Genomic DNA, 21,313 nt, shown 5'->3' on the forward strand with positions numbered 1-21,313 from the left:
ATCAAAGTGATTCATGGAAATCCTTTCTTTCTCACAGTGTGGCCCATGTTACTCAGTACAAACAGAGTTATACACTTATGACAAACCTAATAATTGTACTCTGCTTGCTGTATCAATATTTCATTTTGATTCACAGAGCAAGCATCAGGGCAGATCCCTGGGAACAAAGTGCTTTGACAGACATAAACACTGAAGCCAAAAATCTCTTCCCAACTAACCTTCCACAAGGCCTGAAACTACCATCATTAAAACACAACTTCTTGTTAGGGAATTTTACAGAGACCCATTTGCTAAGTATATATTGTATTATTGTCCTGAATCATTTTATTACAAAATACTAGTCAGAAAATTAATACAGCAAAAACTGAAAAACTTCTCCGTCACTTCTCAAGTGTGAAGCCTAATGGGTGTGATGTAACAGTGCTAGTAATAGTGTATTTTAAACATTACATAAAGCTTTAAAAATCCGTATCAATTCCATAGTTTGCAAGAAATTTTTTTGCAATATTTCTAAATGTGATGATACCAAAAACCACAGAAATGTCAGCTGGTCAGGCACAGAGATGATTGCCATTTCTGCTCTGCAAACACCAGAAGAGCTTGACCTGATCGAATCCTCATACTTTCACATTTTAACTGGGGGCTCACAATAATTAGGTTTAGGTCTTGCTCTTCTCACACGTCTCAGACGACAATCATCTTGCTTCCTCCCTTCAGCTGTTACTGTTGGTTTTCTCTTCTACAAATCAGTCAGCTTTTTTCCCAGGACATGGTGCCCCTGAGTTCGAAGTCTCTGAGCTGTCATCTGGATACCCCAGCATCTATATTCTCACTTCAAAATTCTGCTCGAAATACGACAATACCCATTCATTTATTTCCTAACTGGCTTGATTAATTTTAAACTTAGTGGACAATCAGGATTTAGTCGGATACAGTCTTTTTTTTTTTTTAATTTTATTATGTTATGTTAGTCACCATACAATACATCATTAGTTTTTTTTTTTTTTTTTTAAGATTTTATTTATTTATTTGAGAGAGAGAATGAGAGAGAGCATGAGGGGTCAGAGGGAGAGGCAGACTCCCTGCTGAGCAGGGAGCCCGATGCGGGACTCGATCCAGGGACTCCAGGATCATGACCTGAGCCGAAGGCAGTCGCCTAACCAACTGAGCCACCCAGGCGCCCCCATCATTAGTTTTTGATGGAGTGATCCACGATGCAGTACGTGCCCTCCTTAATACCCATCACCGGGCTAACCAACCCCCCCCATCCCCTCTGAAACCCTGTTTGTTTCTCAGGTCCATAGTCTCTCATGGTTCATCTCTCCCTCCAATTCCCTCCCCCCATTTTTCCCTTCCTTCTCCTAATGTCCTCCATGTTATTCCTTATGTTCCACAAATAAGTGAAACCACAGGATAATTGACTTTCTCTGCTTGACTTATTTCACTTAACATAATCTCCTCCAGTCCCATCCATGTTGATGTAAAAGTTGGGTATTCATCTTTTCTGATGGCTGAGTAATATTCCATTGTATATATGGACCACATCTTCTTTATCCATTCATCTGTTGAAGGGCATCTCGGCTCTTTCCACAGTTTGGCTATTGTGGACATTGCTGCTATGAATACTGGGGTGCATATGGCCCTTCTTTTCACTACATCTGTGTCTTTGGGGTAAATACCCAGTAGTGCAATTGCTGGGTCATAGGGTAGCTCTATTTTTACATTTTTGAGGCACCTCCACGCTGTTTTCCAAAGTGGCTGTACCAACTTGCATTCCCACCAACAGTGTAAGAGGGTTCCCCTTTCTCCACAACCTCTCCAACATTTGTTGTTTCTTTCCCTGTCCATTTTTGCCATTCTAACTGGTGTAAGGTGGTATCTCAGTGTGGTTTCGATCTGGATTTCCCTGATGGCTAATGATGATGAACATTTTCTCATGTGTCTGTTAGCCATTTGTATGTCTTCTTCAGAGAAGTGTCTGTTCATCTCTTCTGCCCACTTTTTGACTTGATTATTTGTTTTTTGGGTGTTGAGTTTGAGAAGTTCTTTATAGATTTTGGATACCAGCCCTTTATCTGTAGTGTCATTTGCAAATATCTTCTCCCATTCTGTGGGTTGCCTGTTTTGTTGACTGTTTCCTTTGCTGTGCAGAAGCTTTTTATCTTGATGAAGTCCCAAAAGTTCATTTTTGCTTTTGTTTCACTAGCTTTTGGAGATGTATCTTGAAAGAAGTTGCTGTGGCCAATGTCAAAGAGGTTACTGCCTATGTTCTCCTCTAGGATTTGGATGGATTCCTGTCTCACATTGAGGTCTTTCATCCACTTTGAGTTTATCTTTGTGAATGGTGTTAGAGAATGGTCGAGTTTCATTCTTCTGCATGTGGCTGTCCAATTTCCCCAGCACCATTTATTGAAGAGACTGTCTTTTTTCCATTGCATGTTTTTTCCTGCTTTGTCAAAGATTATTTGGCCATAGAGTTGAGGGTCCATATCTGGGTTCTCTATTCTGTTCCATTGGTCTGTATGTCTGTTTTTGTGCCAGTACCATGCTGTCTTGGTGATCACTGCTTTGTAATATAGCTTGAAATCGGGCAACGTGATGCCCCCAGCTTTGTTTTTCTTTTCCAACATCTCCTTGGTGATTCGGGGTCTTTTCTGATTCCATACAAATTTTAGGATTGTCTGTTCCAGCACTTTGAAAAATGTCATTGGAATTTTTATCGGGATGGCATTGAAGGTATAGATTGCTCTGGGTAGCATAGACATTTTAACAATGTTTATTCTTCTGATCCATGAGCATGGAATATTTTTCCATCTTTTTGTGTCTTCTTCAATTTCTTTCATGAGTGTTTTGTAGTTCCTAGAGTATAGATCCTTTACCTCTTTGGTTAGGTTTATTCCAAGGTATCTTATGGTTTTTGGTGCTATTGTAAATGGAATCGTTTCTTTAATTTCTCTTTCTACAGTTGCGTTGTTAGTGTATAAGAAAGCAACTGATTTCTGTGCATTGATTTTGTATCCCACCACATCACTGAATTGCTGGATGAGTTCTAGTAATTTGGGGGTGGAATCTTTTGGGTTTTCCACATAGAGCATCATGTCGTCTGTGAAAAGAGAGAGTTTGACTTCTTCTTTGCCAACTTGAATACCTTTTATTTCTTTTTGTTGTCTGATTGCTGTTGCTAGGACTCCTAGTACTATGTTGAACAACAGTGGTGAGAGTGGGCACCCTTGACGTGTTCCTGATCTTAAGGGAAAGGCTCTCAGCTTTCCCCATTGAGGATGATATTCACTGTGGGTTTTTCATAGATGGATTTTATGAGCTTGAGGAATGTTCCCTCTATCCCCATACTCTGGAGAGTTTTAATCAGGAAAGGATGTTGTATTTTGTCAAATGCTTTTTCTGCATCAATTGAGAGGGCCATATGGTTCTTCTCCCTCCTCTAATTAATGTGTTCTATCACACTGATTGATTTGTGAATGTTGAACCACCCTTGCATCCCGGGGATAAGTCCCACTTGGTCGTGGTGGATGATCCTTTTAATGTATTGTTGGATCCTATTAGCTAGGATTTTGGAATCCATATTCATCAGGGATATCGGTCTGAAATTCTCCTTTTTGATGGGGTCTTTGCCTGGTTTGGGGATTAAGGTAATGCTGGCCTCATAGAATGAGTTTGGAAGTTTTCCTTCTGTTTCTATTTTTTGAAACAGCTTCAGTAGAATAGGTATTATTTCTTCTTTGAATGTTTGGTAGAATTCCCCAGGGAATCCATCAGGCCCTGGACTCTTGTTTTTTTGGGAGGTTTTTGATCACTGCTTCAATCTCGTTACTGGTTATTGGCCTATTCAGGTTGTCAATTTCCTCCTGTTTCAGTCTTGGCAGCTTATAGGTTTCCAGGAAGGCCTCCATTTCATCCAGATTGCTCAGTTTATTGGCATATAGTTGTTGATAATAATTTCTTTTTTTTTTAAAGATTTTATTTATTTATTTGAGAGAGAGAATGAGATAGAGAGAGCATGAGAGGGGGGAGGGTCAGAGGGAGAAGCAGACTCCCTGCTGAGCAGGGAGCCCGATGCGGGACTCGATCCCGGGACTCCGGGATCATGACCTGAGCAGAAGGCAGTCGCTTAACCAACTGAGCCACCCAGGTGCCCCAAGTTGTTGATAATAATTTCTAATAATTGTTTCTATTTCCTTGGTGTTAGTCATGATCTCTCCCCTTTCATTCATAATTTTATTAATTTGGGTCCTTTCTCTCTTTTTTTTGGATAAGTCTGGCCAGTGGTTTATCAATCTTATTAATTCTTTCAAAGAACCAACTTCTAGTTTCATTGATCTGATCTACTGTGTTTCTGGTTTCTAATTCATTGATTTCTGCTCTAATTTTAATAATTTCTCTTCTAATGCGTGGCTTAGGCGTCGTTTGTTGATTTTTCTCTAGTTCTTTAAGGTGTAGAGTTAGTTGCTGAATTCGGGATTTTTCTACTTTTTTGAGTGAGGCTTGGATGGCTATATATTTTCCCCTTAGGACCGCCTTTGCAGTATCCCATAGGTTTTGGACCGATGTGTTGTTGTTCTCATTGATTTCCATGAACTGTTTAAGTTCTTCTTTGATTTCTTGGTTGACCCAAACATTCTTGAGCAGAGTGGTCTTTAGCTTCCAAGTGTCTGAATTTCTGCCAAATTGTTTCTTGTGATTGAGTTCCAGTTTTAGAGCATTGTGGTCTGAGAATATGCAGGGAATAATCTCAATCTTTTGGTATCAGTTGAGACCTGATTTGTGACCCAGTATGTGGTCTATTCTGGAGAAACTTCCATGTGCACTCGAGAAGAATGAGTATTCTGTTGTTTTAGGGTGAAATGTTCTGTAAATATCTATGAGGTCCATCTGGTCCAATGTATCATTCAAAGCTCTGGTTTCCTTGTTGATTTTCTGCTTAGATGATCTGTCCATTGCTGAGAGTGGAGTATTGAGGTCTCCTACAATTAACGTATTGTTATCAATATGACTCTTTATTTTGGTTAACAGTTGGCTTATGTAGATGGCTGCTCTCATGTTGGGGGCATAGATATTTACAATTGCTAGATCTTCTTGTTGGATAGACCCTTTAAGAATGATATAGTGTCCTTCTGTGTCTCTTATTACAGACTTTAGTTTAAAGTCTAATTTGTCTGATATAAAGAATTGCTACCCCAGCTTTCTTTTGAGGTCCACGGGCATGGAAGATAGATCTCCATCCCTTCACTTTCAGTCTGGATGTATCTTTAGGTTCAAAATGAGTCTCTTGTAGACAGCATATGGATGGGTCCTGTCTTTTTTATCCAATCTGCAACCCTGTGCCATTTTATGGGAGCATTTAGGCCATTCACGTTGGGAGTGATTATTGAAAGATATGATTTAATTATCATCATGTTGCCTGTGAAGACGTTGTTTTTATAGATTGTCCCTGTAAATTTCTGTTGTAGATCACTCTTGGGATCTTTCTCCTTTTATAGAACCCCCCTTACTATTTCTTGCAGGGCCGGCTTAGTGGTCACATATTCTTTCAACTTCTGCCAGTCGTGGAAGCTCTGCATCGCTCCATCCATTCTAAATGAAAGCCTTGCTGGATAAAGTATTCTTGGCTGCATGTTCTTCTCATTTAGTACCCTGAATATGCCTTGCCAGGCCTTTCTGGCTTGCCAGGTCTCTGTGGATAGGTCTGACGTTATTCTGATGTTCCTCCCTCTGTACATAAGGAATCTCTTCCCCCTAACTGCCTTAAGATGGTTTCCTTGGTTCTAAGATTTGCAAGTTTTACTATTACATGCCAGGGTGTTGGCCTGTTTTCCTTTATCTTAGGAGGGGTCCTCTCTGCCTCTAGGACTCGAATGTTTGTTTCATTCCCCAGATTAGGGAAGTTCTCAGCTATGATTTGCTCAAATACATCTTCTAGCCCTCTCTCTTTCTCCACTCCCTCTGGGATTCCAATGATTCTGACATTGGAACGCCTCATGGTGTCACTTATTTCTCTGATTCTATTTTCATGGATTCTGAGTTGTTTTTCCCTGGCCTCCTCTTTTCCCTTTTTATCTATTATACTGTCTTCCAGATCGCTTATTCTCTCTCCTGTCTCAGTTACCCTAGCTGTTAGATTATCTAGATTGGATTGGATCTCATTGATAGCATTTTTTTTAAAGATTTTATTTATTTATTTGAGACAGAGAGAATGAGAGAGAGAGAGCACATGAGAGGGGGGAGGGTCAGAGGCAGAAGCAGGCTACCTGCCGAGCAGGGAGCCCGATGCGGGACTCGATCCAGGGACTCCAGGATCATGACCTGAGCCGAAGGCAGTCGCTTAACCAACTGAGCCACCCAGGCGCCCTCATTGATAGCATTTTTAAGTTCTGCCAATTCCCCTTTTATTTCTGCCCTTAGAGACTCTGTGTTGCCATTAATTGATTTCTCCATTCTAGCTATTGTCTTCACAATTGCTAGCCTGAATTCCATCTCCAACATCTTGGTTATATCTGCATCCATTTGTAAATCTGCAGCATAAGTCATAATCTCTGAGTCTTTTCTGTTTTGGGGGCTCCTCCTGCTAGTCATTCTGTTGATGGGTGTTTGAGGGAATGTATAGAGTCCAAATTATTGACCAGAACCCAAGCAAGATGCACCTGTTCTCTTGGGACCTTAGGGTTGCTGGCCTCTTGTTTTCCCAGCCTGTCTTCTGGGGGAGGGGCCTGCCGCGCTGTTACTCAGGCAACCCTGTTTGGGCGGAGCTGCCCTGCGACCCTGTGGCGGGGGATGGGCTCAGTGGGAATCAGTCTTTGGGGCTTTTGTTCTCTGGCGCCTTTCCCTGGCGGCTTTCCGCGTCTCTTCCGCAAGTCAGAGCAGAAGAGACCGTTTCCAACCCTCTGCCTCAGAGCAGAGAGACCTTAGTCTGTTCTTCAGTGGGCTCTCCAGGCCACACCGTCTCCGTTTCTGTCTGTGCTGCTATAAACTGCAGCATCCTGGGTTGTGCGCCCCTCCGCAGCGCCGCCAGTCCTGCCTCCAGGTTGGGGCACGTCTCTGCCCTTTGTGCTTCTAAAACCGCCAGCTGCTCCCAGTTCACGTGCGCGACTCCGCCGCTCGGGGTTTCCACCCCAGAGGTTGCAGTTCACCGGCGCAACCCCGGCACACCGGGTTTCCGTCTCGGAGGCTGCAGTTCGCGTGGGCACGACCGTCACTCCGGGTTTCTGTCCGGGTGGCTGCAATTTGCGTGTGCGCGACCCCGCCGCTCTGGTTTTCCACCCTGGGGGCTGCCCTAAAGTCCTTTCCCAATGCTACCGGTCTGCGAGTCTGTGCCCCATCCGCAGCACGCGAGGCTGTCGCTCACCAGCGGTGTAGGATCCCCACGTCCCACTGCCGTTTATCCTCCGATATCTGCCCGCGGAATCACGTCTCTCCGCTTCGTACCTCAAAACCAACCGCCTGCGATATTCTGTTTGTACAGATCCAGATCTTCTTACATCTCAGGCTGGTTTCGTGGGTGCTCAGAGTGGTCTGGTAGATATCCAGCTCAATTCTGGGGGCCAGTTGAAATAGGGTCCCCTACTCCTCTGCCATCTTTCCCCCCTCTCCTAGTCAGATACACTCTTAAAGAGTACACACTCAGGAACCGGATGGCTTTGGTTTAAAGCCTGGCTCTACCAGTTTCTGGCCAAGTGACCCAGGTTACTTAAGCTCCTTAGCCTATTTCATGATCTGCAAAAATGGGGTAAAAATTTTAAAGCCTTCCTCATATGTTGTTATGACAATTGTAGCATGACCATCACAGTAAGTGCTCAATAAATGTTGGCTGTTACTATTTTCTCTCTTCTGTCCAGTTCCTAAATAAAGCTCAGTGTAAAATCTAACATGGATCACTGACAAAAAAGAAAAAGACTATTAGAAATTTTCAAGATATGAAGGCAGTCTTCACATATTCTTTAAACAAGGTAGGATTCTATCAGGTGCAGTGTTCTATTACTATTAAAATGAGTTTGGACAATACCAACCCCAAATATAAAATTTTTATATACTTTTAATTCATTTTTCAACAAGTTTTTAAAGAGGCAGTAGAGAGTAAGAACATGTATTCTGATACCAGATGGACTCAGTTCAAATATTAATTGTATGACCTGGGCAAGTTACTGAACCTCTCTGTGCCTCAGTTCCTTCAAGTGTTTCTTCGAGTGTACAATGAAGACAGTAGCACCTACACCTCTAGAACCGTGTCCAGCACAGAAGAAGTGCTACGTAAGGATTAAGTAGCTAACTACAAAGTTCTGTGCTGCTAGCATTGTGCTAGATACTGGAGATCCTGAGATAGGTATTTGCCTTCAAAGAAGTCAAAACAGAAAATCTCAGTATAATCTGTTAAATATCTATATACGAAGGAGGCTTGAACCCCTGAATACACAGAGAAATGGATTCTTTTAGAATAAAAATATTTTTTGAAAAAAGCCCAAACATTGAAAATTAGCATTGATGGGTACACTGCAGTTCAATATATTATTTTCTACTTTTTCATATGTTGGAAATTTTACATAATGAAAAGTTGTTTTTGAAAATGGTAAGTCATTTTCTCTTTCCAACAAGATAAGCCAAAATTATGTAATTTGGGGTTTTTTTCACACCAATGTCTTTGCCAGCAGCAATGTTTCAGATGCAGAGGCGTTAAGAATTCTCTTGACACGACTGCCACCTAGTGGATTACCTTAAATTTCACCATTTACATTTTATAATTTAAACACCTTAAATACCACGTATAATCTAATAAAAGGAAAGTTTCTTTTTTCCAAAAAAGACAAATCCGAGTATTTACAAAATTTCCCATATCACAGGAAATTCTGTCTGTTATGCTGAACGAAGTATTGTTTGTGGAAGAACCCTCAGCCTGAAGCAATCACAGTCAATTTTAGTTTGGATATTTATAGAGGTTATCAGAAAAAAACGTGTTAAAAAAAGGGGGGGCAAAGAAACTTAGCATGGGTTTAGTAATTACTGCTGGATACATGAACACAGAGTTGTTAGTAACTACATCAAGATTAATTAAAATAAAAGCAATACAGTAAGTGGTTATATATACAATGAATTTTTAAAAAATAATCCTAATGCTATACAAAAAAAACACCTGTGGCTTAGGTAAAATTGCTAACGACAGCAATATACACTGGTCAAAAAAGTGCTTTATCTCAGACACTTAAGTAGATGTTGAGATAATGAGCTCTGGGAACATGCCTTAAAATTATTCAGAAAGTAGCATGAAAAAGATTATTGAGTCTGAATGAGGTTGGCTTCTGAATGTGAGAGTGGGCAAAAAGCCCCATTTCTAAGTTATTATTTTGTGTAATATATTTAGAATGCATGTGTAAATGTTTAAGCTAATGAAGAAAACATTATAAGTAGGCATTCAACTATTTTACCCATATTCATCAAGGTTTCAGGTTGACCAAAGTTGGAGCTTCTCATTAGGAAAAGGATAGCACAAGCCTCTATAATAGAGATGTAATATGCCATTAATCATAAAACTCCAAAATTTTTCAATCATTATTAAGAGTTAAATTACTCAACTCAACACCTAATACTTCTTTGCTTTTGTTACAACAGATGTATTAAATGGAAAACTGCCTTTCGTTATGCCAGAAAGGAAGTTCTGGGGGTATATCTTAAGGATGTAGGATGTGAAGGGACTCCCAGTGGCAAATTCTGGACAGTTTGGACACCAAATAATTAAGTTCTGTAGTGAATTATAAAGTATTGTAGTGGGGAGGAAAGAAATTCAGGAGTCTATATCAATAATAAATAGGTAAGTGGAAAAGAAGGGAGATCTTTGGCTTACATCGGAATGCCAAGGGCTGACTGCCAAATCTAGAGAAAGTACAGGAGAGGGAAAAATGTAATTTTGCATTCCTCACAGTAAAGATTGGATCAGACAAGAATAAGAATCATGAATGAATGCTAACTCAAGAAGAAAATTTTGATGAGAAGCAGGATATTTTCATGTATCTCCCCCACAGACTGCTTACTAGTTGCAAGGGATAAAAAAAAAAAAAAAAGGAATTACAGGGAGAAATCAGACATTTTGACAATCAAATTTTGGCAATCAAAATGAACATCACCAGTGAGGGACAGATGGTTACCAGGCACCTCCAAATGTGATGCACTGTGAAGGGAACATCACCTATGCAGCAATAAATAACCTGGATCTAATCACACAGTAGTATCAGATAAACCCCAAATTAGCAAAGCTACATTAAAAAGAGGGAAAATGGGTGTATTCTTCAAAAACATCCATGTCATAAGAGACAGAGAAAGGCTGTAGAAATGTTTCCAGATTAAAGAAAGCCAAAAACCTATGGCAACTAAATGCAATATCTGACCCTAGTTTGAACCCTGAACTGGAGAAGGAAAGGATGCTGAGTTAACTGACAAAATTGGAGACAAATCGCAGGTTAGACAAAAAGTATTGTATGCTTGCTAAATTTACAGAAGTTGCTACATATAATGTGCTTATATAAGAGATATCCCTATCCTTATTTTTAGGAAATACATATTTCCTAAGAAAGTATTTAGGAATAAAAGGCCATGGTGTCTGTAACTTAAATCATTCAGAAAAATGATTATGTGGGTGTGTGTATGCAGGTAGGTAAGTAGGTAGGTAGTGAAAGACTGAGAGCTAGAAAAGAGGGAGATTGAGAAAGTGGGTGCAAAGCAAGTGAGGTAAAATGTTCCCAATAGGTTATTTGGAGTTAGAGTACACAGGTGTTCTTTGTACCATTTTTTTTTTTTTTACCGTGTCTCTAAGTGTGAAATTGCCTACTTCCAAATAAAAAGATTCAAACATCGCTATACCTACTGCTAACAACAACAACAAAAATCATTCTTTCAGGACTAAAATATTCAAAATCAACAATACCTTTAATCTTCAGCTATTTTTCATGAATTTTATGACTCACAATTATTTTTTATACCACTAAGAAAGGAAAAAAGATGACAACTATAATTATAAGACAGAATTCTATAGCAGCATTTTTTCCTGTTATCCAGATACTAGTAAAACCCAAGGGTGGGGGGGCGTCTGGGTGGCTCAGTTGTTGGGCGCCTGCCTTCGGCTCAGGTCGTGATCCCAGGGTCCTGGGATCGAGCCCCGCATCGGACTCCCTGCTCGGTGGGAAGCCTGCTTCTCCCTCTCCCACTCCCCCTGCTTGTGTTCCCTCTCTCACTGTGTCTCTCTCTCTCTGTCAAATAAATAAATAAAATCTTAAAAAAAAAAAAAAACCCAAGGGTGGGAACAAAGCAAATTCCTGACATTCTAAAGAACATTCTAAAGAGATATTTGGAGGCCAGTCACCCTCTCCTAGACTTAAAAGGGACAGAGGTGGCCATGATGCCATCAGCCAGCACCTCAACTGGCCCCCACCTTCATCCTAGTCTATAGAATTGGGGTCATAGTCTTACAGCAGTCTTGATGAAGAGGCTTTTCTTTCTCTTTTGACCATCACCAATTGCTCCCACTTCTTAAAGCTAAGTGAAAAGGCATTTGTTTTTATTTCTGGCTTTTTGCCACTATAAAAAGGACTGTAATAAATATCCTTAAAATTATGTCCTTACACAGTAGTACTTTTATTTTCAATAGGACAGAGTCCCTAGAATGGGACTGAGGCATCCAATTACAGGTGGGGTTTTTGTTTTAATTTTATAGGTGTTGCCAGATTGTTTTTTCAAAAAGGATGTACACACACTTTACCATTTTCCCATATCCCCACCAGCTCTATGTGTTATTTCTGTCAATCTGATATCTATCTTACTACTACCTTAAATACATTTCCTTGTATTTGAATAGGGACATCTTTACATATATATGTTTGTTGGCCATGTGAACAGCTTTCCTGTAATTTATTGATTCATATTCTTGTTTTCCTTTTCTGCAAACTGTTAAGAAATTCATGTATATTATAGATATTAACATTTCATCTGTCCTTTACAGTACAAATACTTTTTCCAGAAATATCATTTGTTATTCTTTGTTTATAGTACCTTTGTCCTACAAGATTTTGTTTTTATATGATCAAATATTAGCATAAATACATAAATGCATACACATGTATGTGTGTGTATATATATATGTGTGTGTGCTTGTATATATAAAAGATATGTATCTATCTTTATTTAAGCCCCTGAGATCCCAGTAACTAAATGTACTTTTTAATTATCAAAGATGATTGAGAATTTAAGGTATTTGTCCTACACATAAATAAGGACAGCAGGAAAAAGGGATGTAACTAAACAGGGTTGAAGCAGTTATTACTAGGGGGAAAAAAATTCACGTTTATTTCATCCATCAATTTAGATTTTCAATGAACCAGTTACATCTAACTTATTTAAGTGGACAGAGCATTGTGAGTCCCATTCTCATTTTTAAATGGAGAACCTGAAGTATGGTGAAAAGCCACAGTGAGTAACACAGCTGAGATTCAGTAGTCTCTTGAAACACAACAGCAATGTCATACAAGTTTTTGGTAGCATTTAGTAACAAGCTGCTTACCTTTCAATAGCCAATTCTTTGTTAGAAAGTTGCTGCACTGTAATCACAACCTTCTTCTCTATTCCTTGTTTTAATTTGAAATAAAATTTGTCTCTATCCTTAGGCACAGGACTGAAATATGCAAAAAGAACAGAAATTATCAGTACAATAACACAATAAAATAATCTACTCCAAGGTTAGAATCTATTCTGAGGTTCAAATGAGACAAAACCCTTATTCTTAAGGTGCTCTAAACTCTCGTCTTGTTAGAGCAGCTAACTACAAATTTTATAGCCAGAAAAACAAAGTCACTAATTAATTTTTAACTTGGATTTATAAGGGCCTTATACTTTATCTCTAACAAAGGTTAAAGCCAAGATTCTTTAAATGACATCATTTCAATTTCAGATTTTAAATTTAACAAATTTAGGGATGTAGATTTAATTATTTTTTTTTTTTTTAAAGATTTTATTTATTTATTTGACACACAGAGAGAAAGCACAAGTAGGCAGAGAGGCAGGCAGAGAGAGAGGCAGAAGCAGGCTCTCCACTGAGCAGGGAGCCCGATGCGGGACTCGATCCCGGGACTCCAGGATCATGACCTGAGCCGAAGGCAGTCGCTTAACCAACTGAGCCACCCAGGCGCCCGATTTAATTATTTTTTAAGACTCACTATTCTGGTTTAGCTGGCTGTGTGGTTTTAAGAGCCTTTAACACACTAAAACCCAAGGCAAAACAAAGTGAAAAGAGTTTGCTTTTAAACATCTACAATTTGAGATAACTGTAACATACTCAAGTAAATATAAATAAAGATGGACAAAGAGATATGGATCAGGGACAACTTCAATTTTAGCCTAGGCCAGACTGACTATTCTTAAGAATTAAGACAATAAATGTCTAAAATATAGTTTGTTTTATCTGAAAAGAAAAAATACCTTGAACAACTTATCTAAGACTCAATGTCTGTATCTATTTAAAAACAGACAAAATATCTACCTAATAATTATTGTTAGAATGAAAGGCACATAAATGATCATTAAAGAGCATAACAGTGCCCTATAAGATTACTTGTATAATCTTCTAAATATACAACAGAAGAAAATGGTTAATTAAATGATCAAACCACCCAACACACTATTGATACCACTGAAAATGATTTTGATTAAGAACATTTTAATGGAAAAATTCTTACATAATAAAGTCAAAAGAAAAAAATTATGTATATACAAGTATATAAAAATATCCCTTAGAAATAAGCAAAGGGAATAAATCAAATATTAAAAGTGGTTGTGACTGACAAAACTATACCTTTTTATTCTGCTTTTATTATTTTACATTTTCTATAATAAATATTATTCTTAAATACTGAGAAAATCATTTATATAAAATATCTGAAAGCATGAGAATAATGAAACATATTCATTCACCTGCCAAATATTTCTTTATCATGTTAAAGCTTTATACCAACACTGTATAGCTTCTGGAAGCTTTATATTAGCCACTACTATATTTCAGGCACAATACCAATTTTTATTCTTCCCAAACAACCTCACCTAAAGTTTCCTTTTCCATCATCTTCTTTTACCTCCAAAGAGACACTGAAGGTAAACACGTCACTGTCAGGAGTAGGAATAACCGAGTCTTTAACATCAGACACTTGTCTGGAAGAACGTTTGAATGCTGTACAGAAACTATATAAAATTCTGCTTACCTAAAAGAATAAAAATGGAAATACCATTAGGCAAAGGTTTTAACCGCATTTTGATACCCCCCTCTCCTAATTCTTGAATCTATAACTTTCCATGGTCACAATTTACTTTAGCAGACATAATCTAAGCATACATTTATATAAGCTTATATTTATGTATTTATATATTTATGTTTATATATATTATACATAATATACATTTTATATACAGTTTGCTTCTTCCAACTCTAGTATTTAAACATGGTAATAAAGAGGTTTAACTGAAGTTCACTAAAGGAGCTGTATTTATTTATAGATGTTTCTAGGTCTCAGAATATACCATATTGCAATAAATGAATCCTAAGATAATCATCAGAATGGTGCTGGCTTCTAACTCTTCCCAATGAACACACAAAACAAGGTGTTAACCTAAGTTCTCAATTTCTCTTTTCACTTCCCTCAGCTTCAGAGAGCTAGATAGTGAGGCACAGAATAAAGTAAATACTGGTTGTAGCAATAAGCTTACATGGTAATGTGATTTAAAGAGATTCAAGTGCTGTTACTCAATGTTGCTGTGGTGTAAATGCGCTGCAGGATTCCCAGCTGAAATGATCTATTTATTAGTGCTACGCCACCCTGGTGACTACTAGAAGAATATATATATCAATGGCTTATACTCATTCCCTAAAGCGGAAAAAGACTCTAAATCCCCCACTCTTTTAGAAGTTATTCTCTTCCTTGGCTCCAAAAGAAGAATCACACCATCTCAAAATTGTAAGCTTGAAGCACAAAAGAAATTCCAAATTTCTCAGGCCACCCATGGGTTGAACAATGAAACCAAGATGAAGTAAGAGTTTAACAAAGGTCATACATATTCTCATACTGGGAGATACAAGACACTTCTCTAAATATGAACAAACCCTTCCCTTTAGATAAAGTGAATTCAAATTATTCGCTGAATTATGTGAGTTTCAGACTGTAATATTTTGTCATTTGCTTGAAATGACCACTTACAACAACAGAATTTCTTAAAGCATGGGGTCTTTCATTTTTCTGTTTTTGTGATGTTCATATATTCTGCCTTTTCTCATATATAGTCTATCACATTCAAAAATAAGTGGTCCTCAAGCTTCCCATAGCCACACTTACATCTATTAATCAATGATTACCCTAAACTGCCTTTCCATTGCCAAATTAAGTTTAACTAACTGACTTACACACTTTTAACTGTATAAGAATGCTGCCTGCCAGCCTGAAGTTCACATCCAGCAGAAGCATATTTGTACCACAGTGCTTATAAAATTTTTAAAAATATTTTAATGTGGGGCGCCTGGGTGGCTCAGTCGTTAAGCGTCTGCCTTCGGCTCAGGTCATGACCCCGGGGTCCTGGGATCGAGCCCCGCATCGGGCTCCCTGCTCAGCGGGAAGCCTGCTTCTCCCTTTCCCACTCCCCCTGCTTGTGTTCCCTTTCTCGCTGTGTCTCTGTCAAATAAATAAAATCTTAAAATATATATATATATATTTTAATGTGTTACCCAATTATAATTTTATGTAAATGAGTAAAAACAACAAAAGCAACAAAGGACTGATAAAATCCTCACGCCTCAAATCTTACACAATTAAGATGATGAATTCACACATTAATTTAATAAATATTTTTTGAGTGCCCTCTGTATACTTAGTATTATTCTAGGTGCTAGGGATGTAAGCAGTGAACATGGTGCTTACATTCCAGCATATGTAAGCTTAATGTGCTTCGGATAGGTAAGAAGGAATCATTAGGTAAAGCCAAAAGCAGAAATATTTAGCCTCAAATGGATACTTACTTGATTTAGCTCAATAATTTAAGTGTTAGAGAAGAAAACAGAAGCAAAGAACACACTAGAAATAAGCCATTGAAGAGTATGACTCAAGGTAAAGTGTAAATAGGAAACTTAAACTACTTTTAGTTGAGCACTCCCCACTTCCTAACATCAAATAAAATGTAAAGTCTATTGTTTACTTTTTACACATTGCACTTGAGCATATTTTTAAGAGAACATTATGCGTGAATACAGAGGAATACCTGTAGATAAGTACATTAGCAGAGTCAAACCCCAGCCATATTTATTCTTTCCTCTCCTCTCCCATATGTCCTTCTAACTATTTCATTTTCTTTAAGTCAGAGCTAGCAGCAAGCCTGCCACATCAGGCCACACCAAAAAAGTCAAGGAGTTTGGCAAATTCTAAAGTAGACAGCAAGGCTCAGCAATTTCTCTTTAAAAAGGTTTTTAAGTATATGAGGCTGAGCCAGAGTAGTTAAGGATGATGGGGGAGGGGGGGGAGGAATCAGAATACACTTTTCTTTTTTTGAAGGTAGGACACAACAGTACATTAACAGCAATCAAACTGCATTTAATCCTCACTGTGTCTTACAGTTGCTACTCCCAACAACAAGGATAAAATCATTTGTGAATTTCTAGAGTCTGTGAATAGCTGGAATGGTGACCCAAGGTAGGGTATCTTCAGGAACAAGGATTATCAATGTCTACAGTTACTGAAACAAATTGGGTAACCAATTACACCATGAAAAGAATATTAAAAACATACACCATGGTAAACATTTCTATACATGTCACACTATTAAACGCGCACGCACACACTCACACAAATAATCTAGAATAGGCATATTCTTTGAAGAAGCTTTATTGACAAATAATATAGTACAATTTTCCCCAGAAGGCTATACCCATAGAAACTACTAATTAAACACAAAAGTATCTGTTGGGATTGTTTATTATGAGAGACAGGAGGAGAGCACATGTAGATATGTGGAAAGGAGATACACCAAAACCTTAACTCTGGTGGAATTTTAAGTAACTTCTATTTTCTTCTTTATTTCAGTACTTTCCAAATTCTCAAGTATGTATTACATGTAAATACTCCAGAAAAATGGTATTAAACAAAAAGGTATTTACTTAAAATAAATGACATAGCTAATTTTTCCAAGAGAAAGCCTTTTCGTTAATATTGGTGAAAGATAACTGACTCTTTTAAAAATACCATGTATCAAGAAAATGTTCGCCCAAGAAATAGATGTAGAAAAATCATTCTATAAAGCTCATCCTGAAAGATAATGTGTTAAATTTTTAGAAACAAATTATTCAAATATATTACTCACTGAAAGGAACTAAAATAAGCATATCATACAAGAAACTTTTTTTAAGGTATATTTATTGGAGAGAGAGAGAAAGAGACCATGCGGGGGGGGGGGGGGGCGGGGCAGAGGGAGAGAAACTCAAGCAGACTCCCTGCTGAGCGCAGAGCCCCACAGGAGGTTCCATCTCAGGACCCTGAGATCATGACCTGAGCCAAAATCAAGAGTCAGACGCTTAACCAACTGAGCCACCCGGGCACCCCTCATACAAGAAACTTTTAAAAAATTATAAAAATAGGGCGCCTGGGTGGCTCAGTCGTTAAGCGTCTGCCTTCGGCTCAAGTCATGATCCCAGCGTCCTGGGATCGAGTCCCACATCGGACTCCCTGCTCTGCGGGAAGCCTGCTTCTTCCTCTCCCACTCCCCCTGCTTGTGTTCCTGCTCTCGCTATGTCTCTCTCTGTCAAATAAATAAATAATTTTTAAAAAATTATAAAAATGAATTTATTTATGGAAAACACTAGTAACATAGCTTCAGAATTAATTTCCAAAATAAGGCGTTTTGCTAAAATGCCATCTCAATACATATGTTTAGAAATAATATTTTCCCATACAAGGAATAAGGTTTCTCTTACACAGTGACATTTCAGCAACCCCCCTTCCTTCCCCAAAAAGACAGTGCATTAAGAATGAAGATCTTCCCAATGATACCCTTGATATCTACCATGAAATACCTCTGAATGCCTTTAACACCAGATAATAACCATGCTTCTAAAATGTAACACTGAGAATTGCTAGTAATGGATAAGTATGTTAAAATATACAAACAACAAACATCAAATCTGTTTTGAGGAAACTAGTTACACTGACTTAATAAATTCTGAAAGGGAGTCAACTAAGCCTTTTAAAAATATCTTTACAAACAGTTTTGTACAATGTATCCATAAAGATGCAAGAGGGTATATGTCTCCCTGGCTTTTTTCACTATGCTTTTGGATATTTTGTTTTGTCTGCAATTCTTCAGCAGAAACAGTACATCACTTTCCCTGAACAAAATCATCGGTATCAAGAAACCTCGGGTTGGATTCCCCGACTCCTGCCATAGGTAATCGAGATCCACTCCAGCAGAGCCCTACAGATGAACCTCCAGGGTCTATCAAGTCAAATGTATTCTAACCCTTCTGTGGGAACACCTAATCCTTATGCCAGGTCCCACAGAGCTATGACCTTCACTGGCGTCCCCCTAACACTACCAGTGCCTGCTGCTTGTGGGATTTTAGGGTGAAATAATAGCATGACAGTGACAGTGGGTCGTGGCAGCCATGCAGCTACTCCTGCTTGAGAAGTTGCGATGTCTTCTTGCTTTTAACAGACAAACTTCAGATCTCATCCGGGCACTCTGCAAACAATGGAAAACAAGTAAGTTAGTAACATTGCTGCACAGTACATATTTAGGCAATAAGAATGTCCGTTACCTGCCAATTGTTTGTGCCCATCAAGAGGGACCCAGAAACTAAGGACTAAAGCTCTGCCTTCACCACAGAACAAGAAACCCAGGAACCAGATAATGAGACAACCAGTAAATGCATCTAAAGACTTCAGATTAATTAAAATGGGTCATTATTTTTTGAGGGGAAAGAGGAAGATGGACATCCTCTGTATAAGGCATGGGTAAAACCCAAAGGTGGGTAGAATGTAAACTATATGAATGCTAAATGCCTTTATAAAACATAATGAAAAAAATCCATATTTGCTATTTATAATATTTAAGCAACAGGAAAGTTGTTACTGAAAATTATATGGGTATTCAGAGTCAGAGACTTCCATTTGAAACCCAGCTCTATTGTATATTCTCTTAGCCTTGGGATAAACAAAGGGTAACCATACAATTTATCAGCCAAACCAGAAACCTTCTGAGAATAAGATGGAGTGCTACTAATAATATACCTGGACAACAGACATAAACTAGAACTGCTCCAGGCAGACGAGATCACTAATCAAGATAAATACTATCTATATCATAGAGATTTTATGAATGTCAAGAAAATGCTTAGCACAGTGCCTGGCATAAGCTCTACATTTATACTGGTTATTTTTTTCATTTAGAAATATCTCTCATAATAAAGTTTAATGACAAATGTCATGTATTTCCCCTTCAAATAATGAATTTTGCCACCAATGCCCCATAATGGAACACTTCCAAAAATGTACTCTAAAAAAAATTAAATACATGGACATCACTTTCTCATAACCTTCAATATACCAAATATCCGCTCTAGAAATACAGTACTATTTAAGACCATAACCAAAATGGTCAGGCTGAGAATTCCCCCACAGCTTTGTCCACTGCTTACCCACTATTAAAGCTCTCAAAAATGACACACAGTTCCCTCTCCCATAAATAAGAGGATGCTATAATCCAAAAAGAGTTTCATACCGTCATAATTATGAAAAATGCTTGCAAGCCAGGTCCCCTTTCCATTTCCTTCTGCAGTAGTGTTTCTACCTCTCCAAGCAGGAGGTTCTCCAAGTCTTCAAAGTTCATTTCCTTCAAAGATCCTTCCTTCCTTCAAATTTCATTGTTGTTAAGCGCCAATTACCCAGAAACCACACAGGTGTGTTAAATGCTGCCAACATGAAATGCCAGGACTCTACCCTCTGCTTCCTCACTTCTGTAGTGGAGTTGTAAGGATCAGAAATAGACCCCTTCATTCACAAACACACAGATACTCTTTCAACATATTTATATTCACTGCCTCCTAAGTGCCAGGCACACTTGTACTCATTCACTCTCCTATCACACCTTTGACCAGACAGTATATACATAAATATAGAAATGTTGGCATGAAACAGATTCAGATGTATTTTTTAAAAACAAAAAAAAACTAACTTGAACTTCTTATACAGACATGGGTTCTGGCTCATATGGCTACAATCTAAAGTATCTATGCATGTTCTATGCATGTTCATTTTAGTATAAATAAAATTAGTCACCAGGGCATAAGAACTGACCTATCCCTCACACTTAGTATCAAGCACACAGAAATATACATTTCTCTGAGTTCCCATGTTGTGGCCAGAAATAAACTCTTAGAAGTCCTGTTAATACAATGGTTTGTTTGTTTCATGGTAAACAGAAAATAGAATAGCTGTTTTTAGCATTTCCTGCTGACAATTTATATTTCCAAAAGCAAACACACCTTAGCTTTGTCCATCCAAGCAAATTTATTAATGCCTTTAAAATGGTTTTAAGCACGGAAGTTCTAAAAGTACAACCTAGGGGCACCTGGGTGGCTCGGTTGGTTAAGTGTCTGCCTTCGGCTCAGGTCCCACATCAGGCTCCCTGCTCGGTGGGAAGCCTGCTTCTCCCTTTCCCACTCCCCCTGCTTCTGTTCCCTCTCTCGCTGTCTCTCTCTCTGTCAAATAAATAAATAAATACAATCTTTAAAAAAATAAATAAAAGTACAACCTAATTACACTTGAAACTAATGCTGCATGTTAACTATACTGGAATTTTTTTTTAAGTTTTTGTATTTATTTAAGTAATCTCTACACCAAACGTGGGGCTCAAACTCACAACCCTGAGATCAAGAGCTGTACATTCTACAGACTGAGCCAGCCAGGCACCCCAACTATACTGGAATTTTTTTTTTTAAGTGCAATCTATTTTTAATTTGGGGAGAATCCAACAAATACAGAAAAGAAGGCAATTTCTCCATGTATTTAACCACCACTTCTCCAGTCTCAGAATAAACCAGTTAGTAATTACTAAGAGGAACATAACTAGCATCTTCAAAAAACTACAAGTTGATACCCCTGCTATAGGTGAGATTTGTATTTTTTCTAAAGATTTTATTTATTTATTTGACAGAGAGAGAGAGCATGCACGCACAAGCAGGGAGAGCAGGAGGAGAAGCAGGCTCCCCGCTCAGCAGGGAGCCTGACCTGGGGCTCGATCT

General features: G+C 38.4%; 1 protein-coding gene across 2 annotated transcripts in view; it reads right to left on the reverse strand.

The window, feature by feature from the left end:
- The window catches only part of RABGAP1L (RAB GTPase activating protein 1 like), a 776,559-nt gene that overhangs the window by 669,906 nt on the left and 85,340 nt on the right, over positions 1-21,313 (reverse strand). For both annotated transcript variants that reach the window (XM_021682815.1, XM_044915941.1), the window contains 2 exons: positions 14,086-14,243; positions 12,554-12,664 (listed from right to left, as the gene is read on the reverse strand). In XM_021682815.1, coding sequence (XP_021538490.1) covers positions 12,554-12,664; positions 14,086-14,243 — 269 coding nt within the window. The remainder of the gene's footprint in view (positions 1-12,553; positions 12,665-14,085; positions 14,244-21,313) is intronic.

This window comes from Neomonachus schauinslandi, chromosome 6, assembly GCF_002201575.2.
Source record: "Neomonachus schauinslandi chromosome 6, ASM220157v2, whole genome shotgun sequence".
Classification (NCBI taxonomy): domain Eukaryota; kingdom Metazoa; phylum Chordata; class Mammalia; order Carnivora; family Phocidae; genus Neomonachus; species Neomonachus schauinslandi.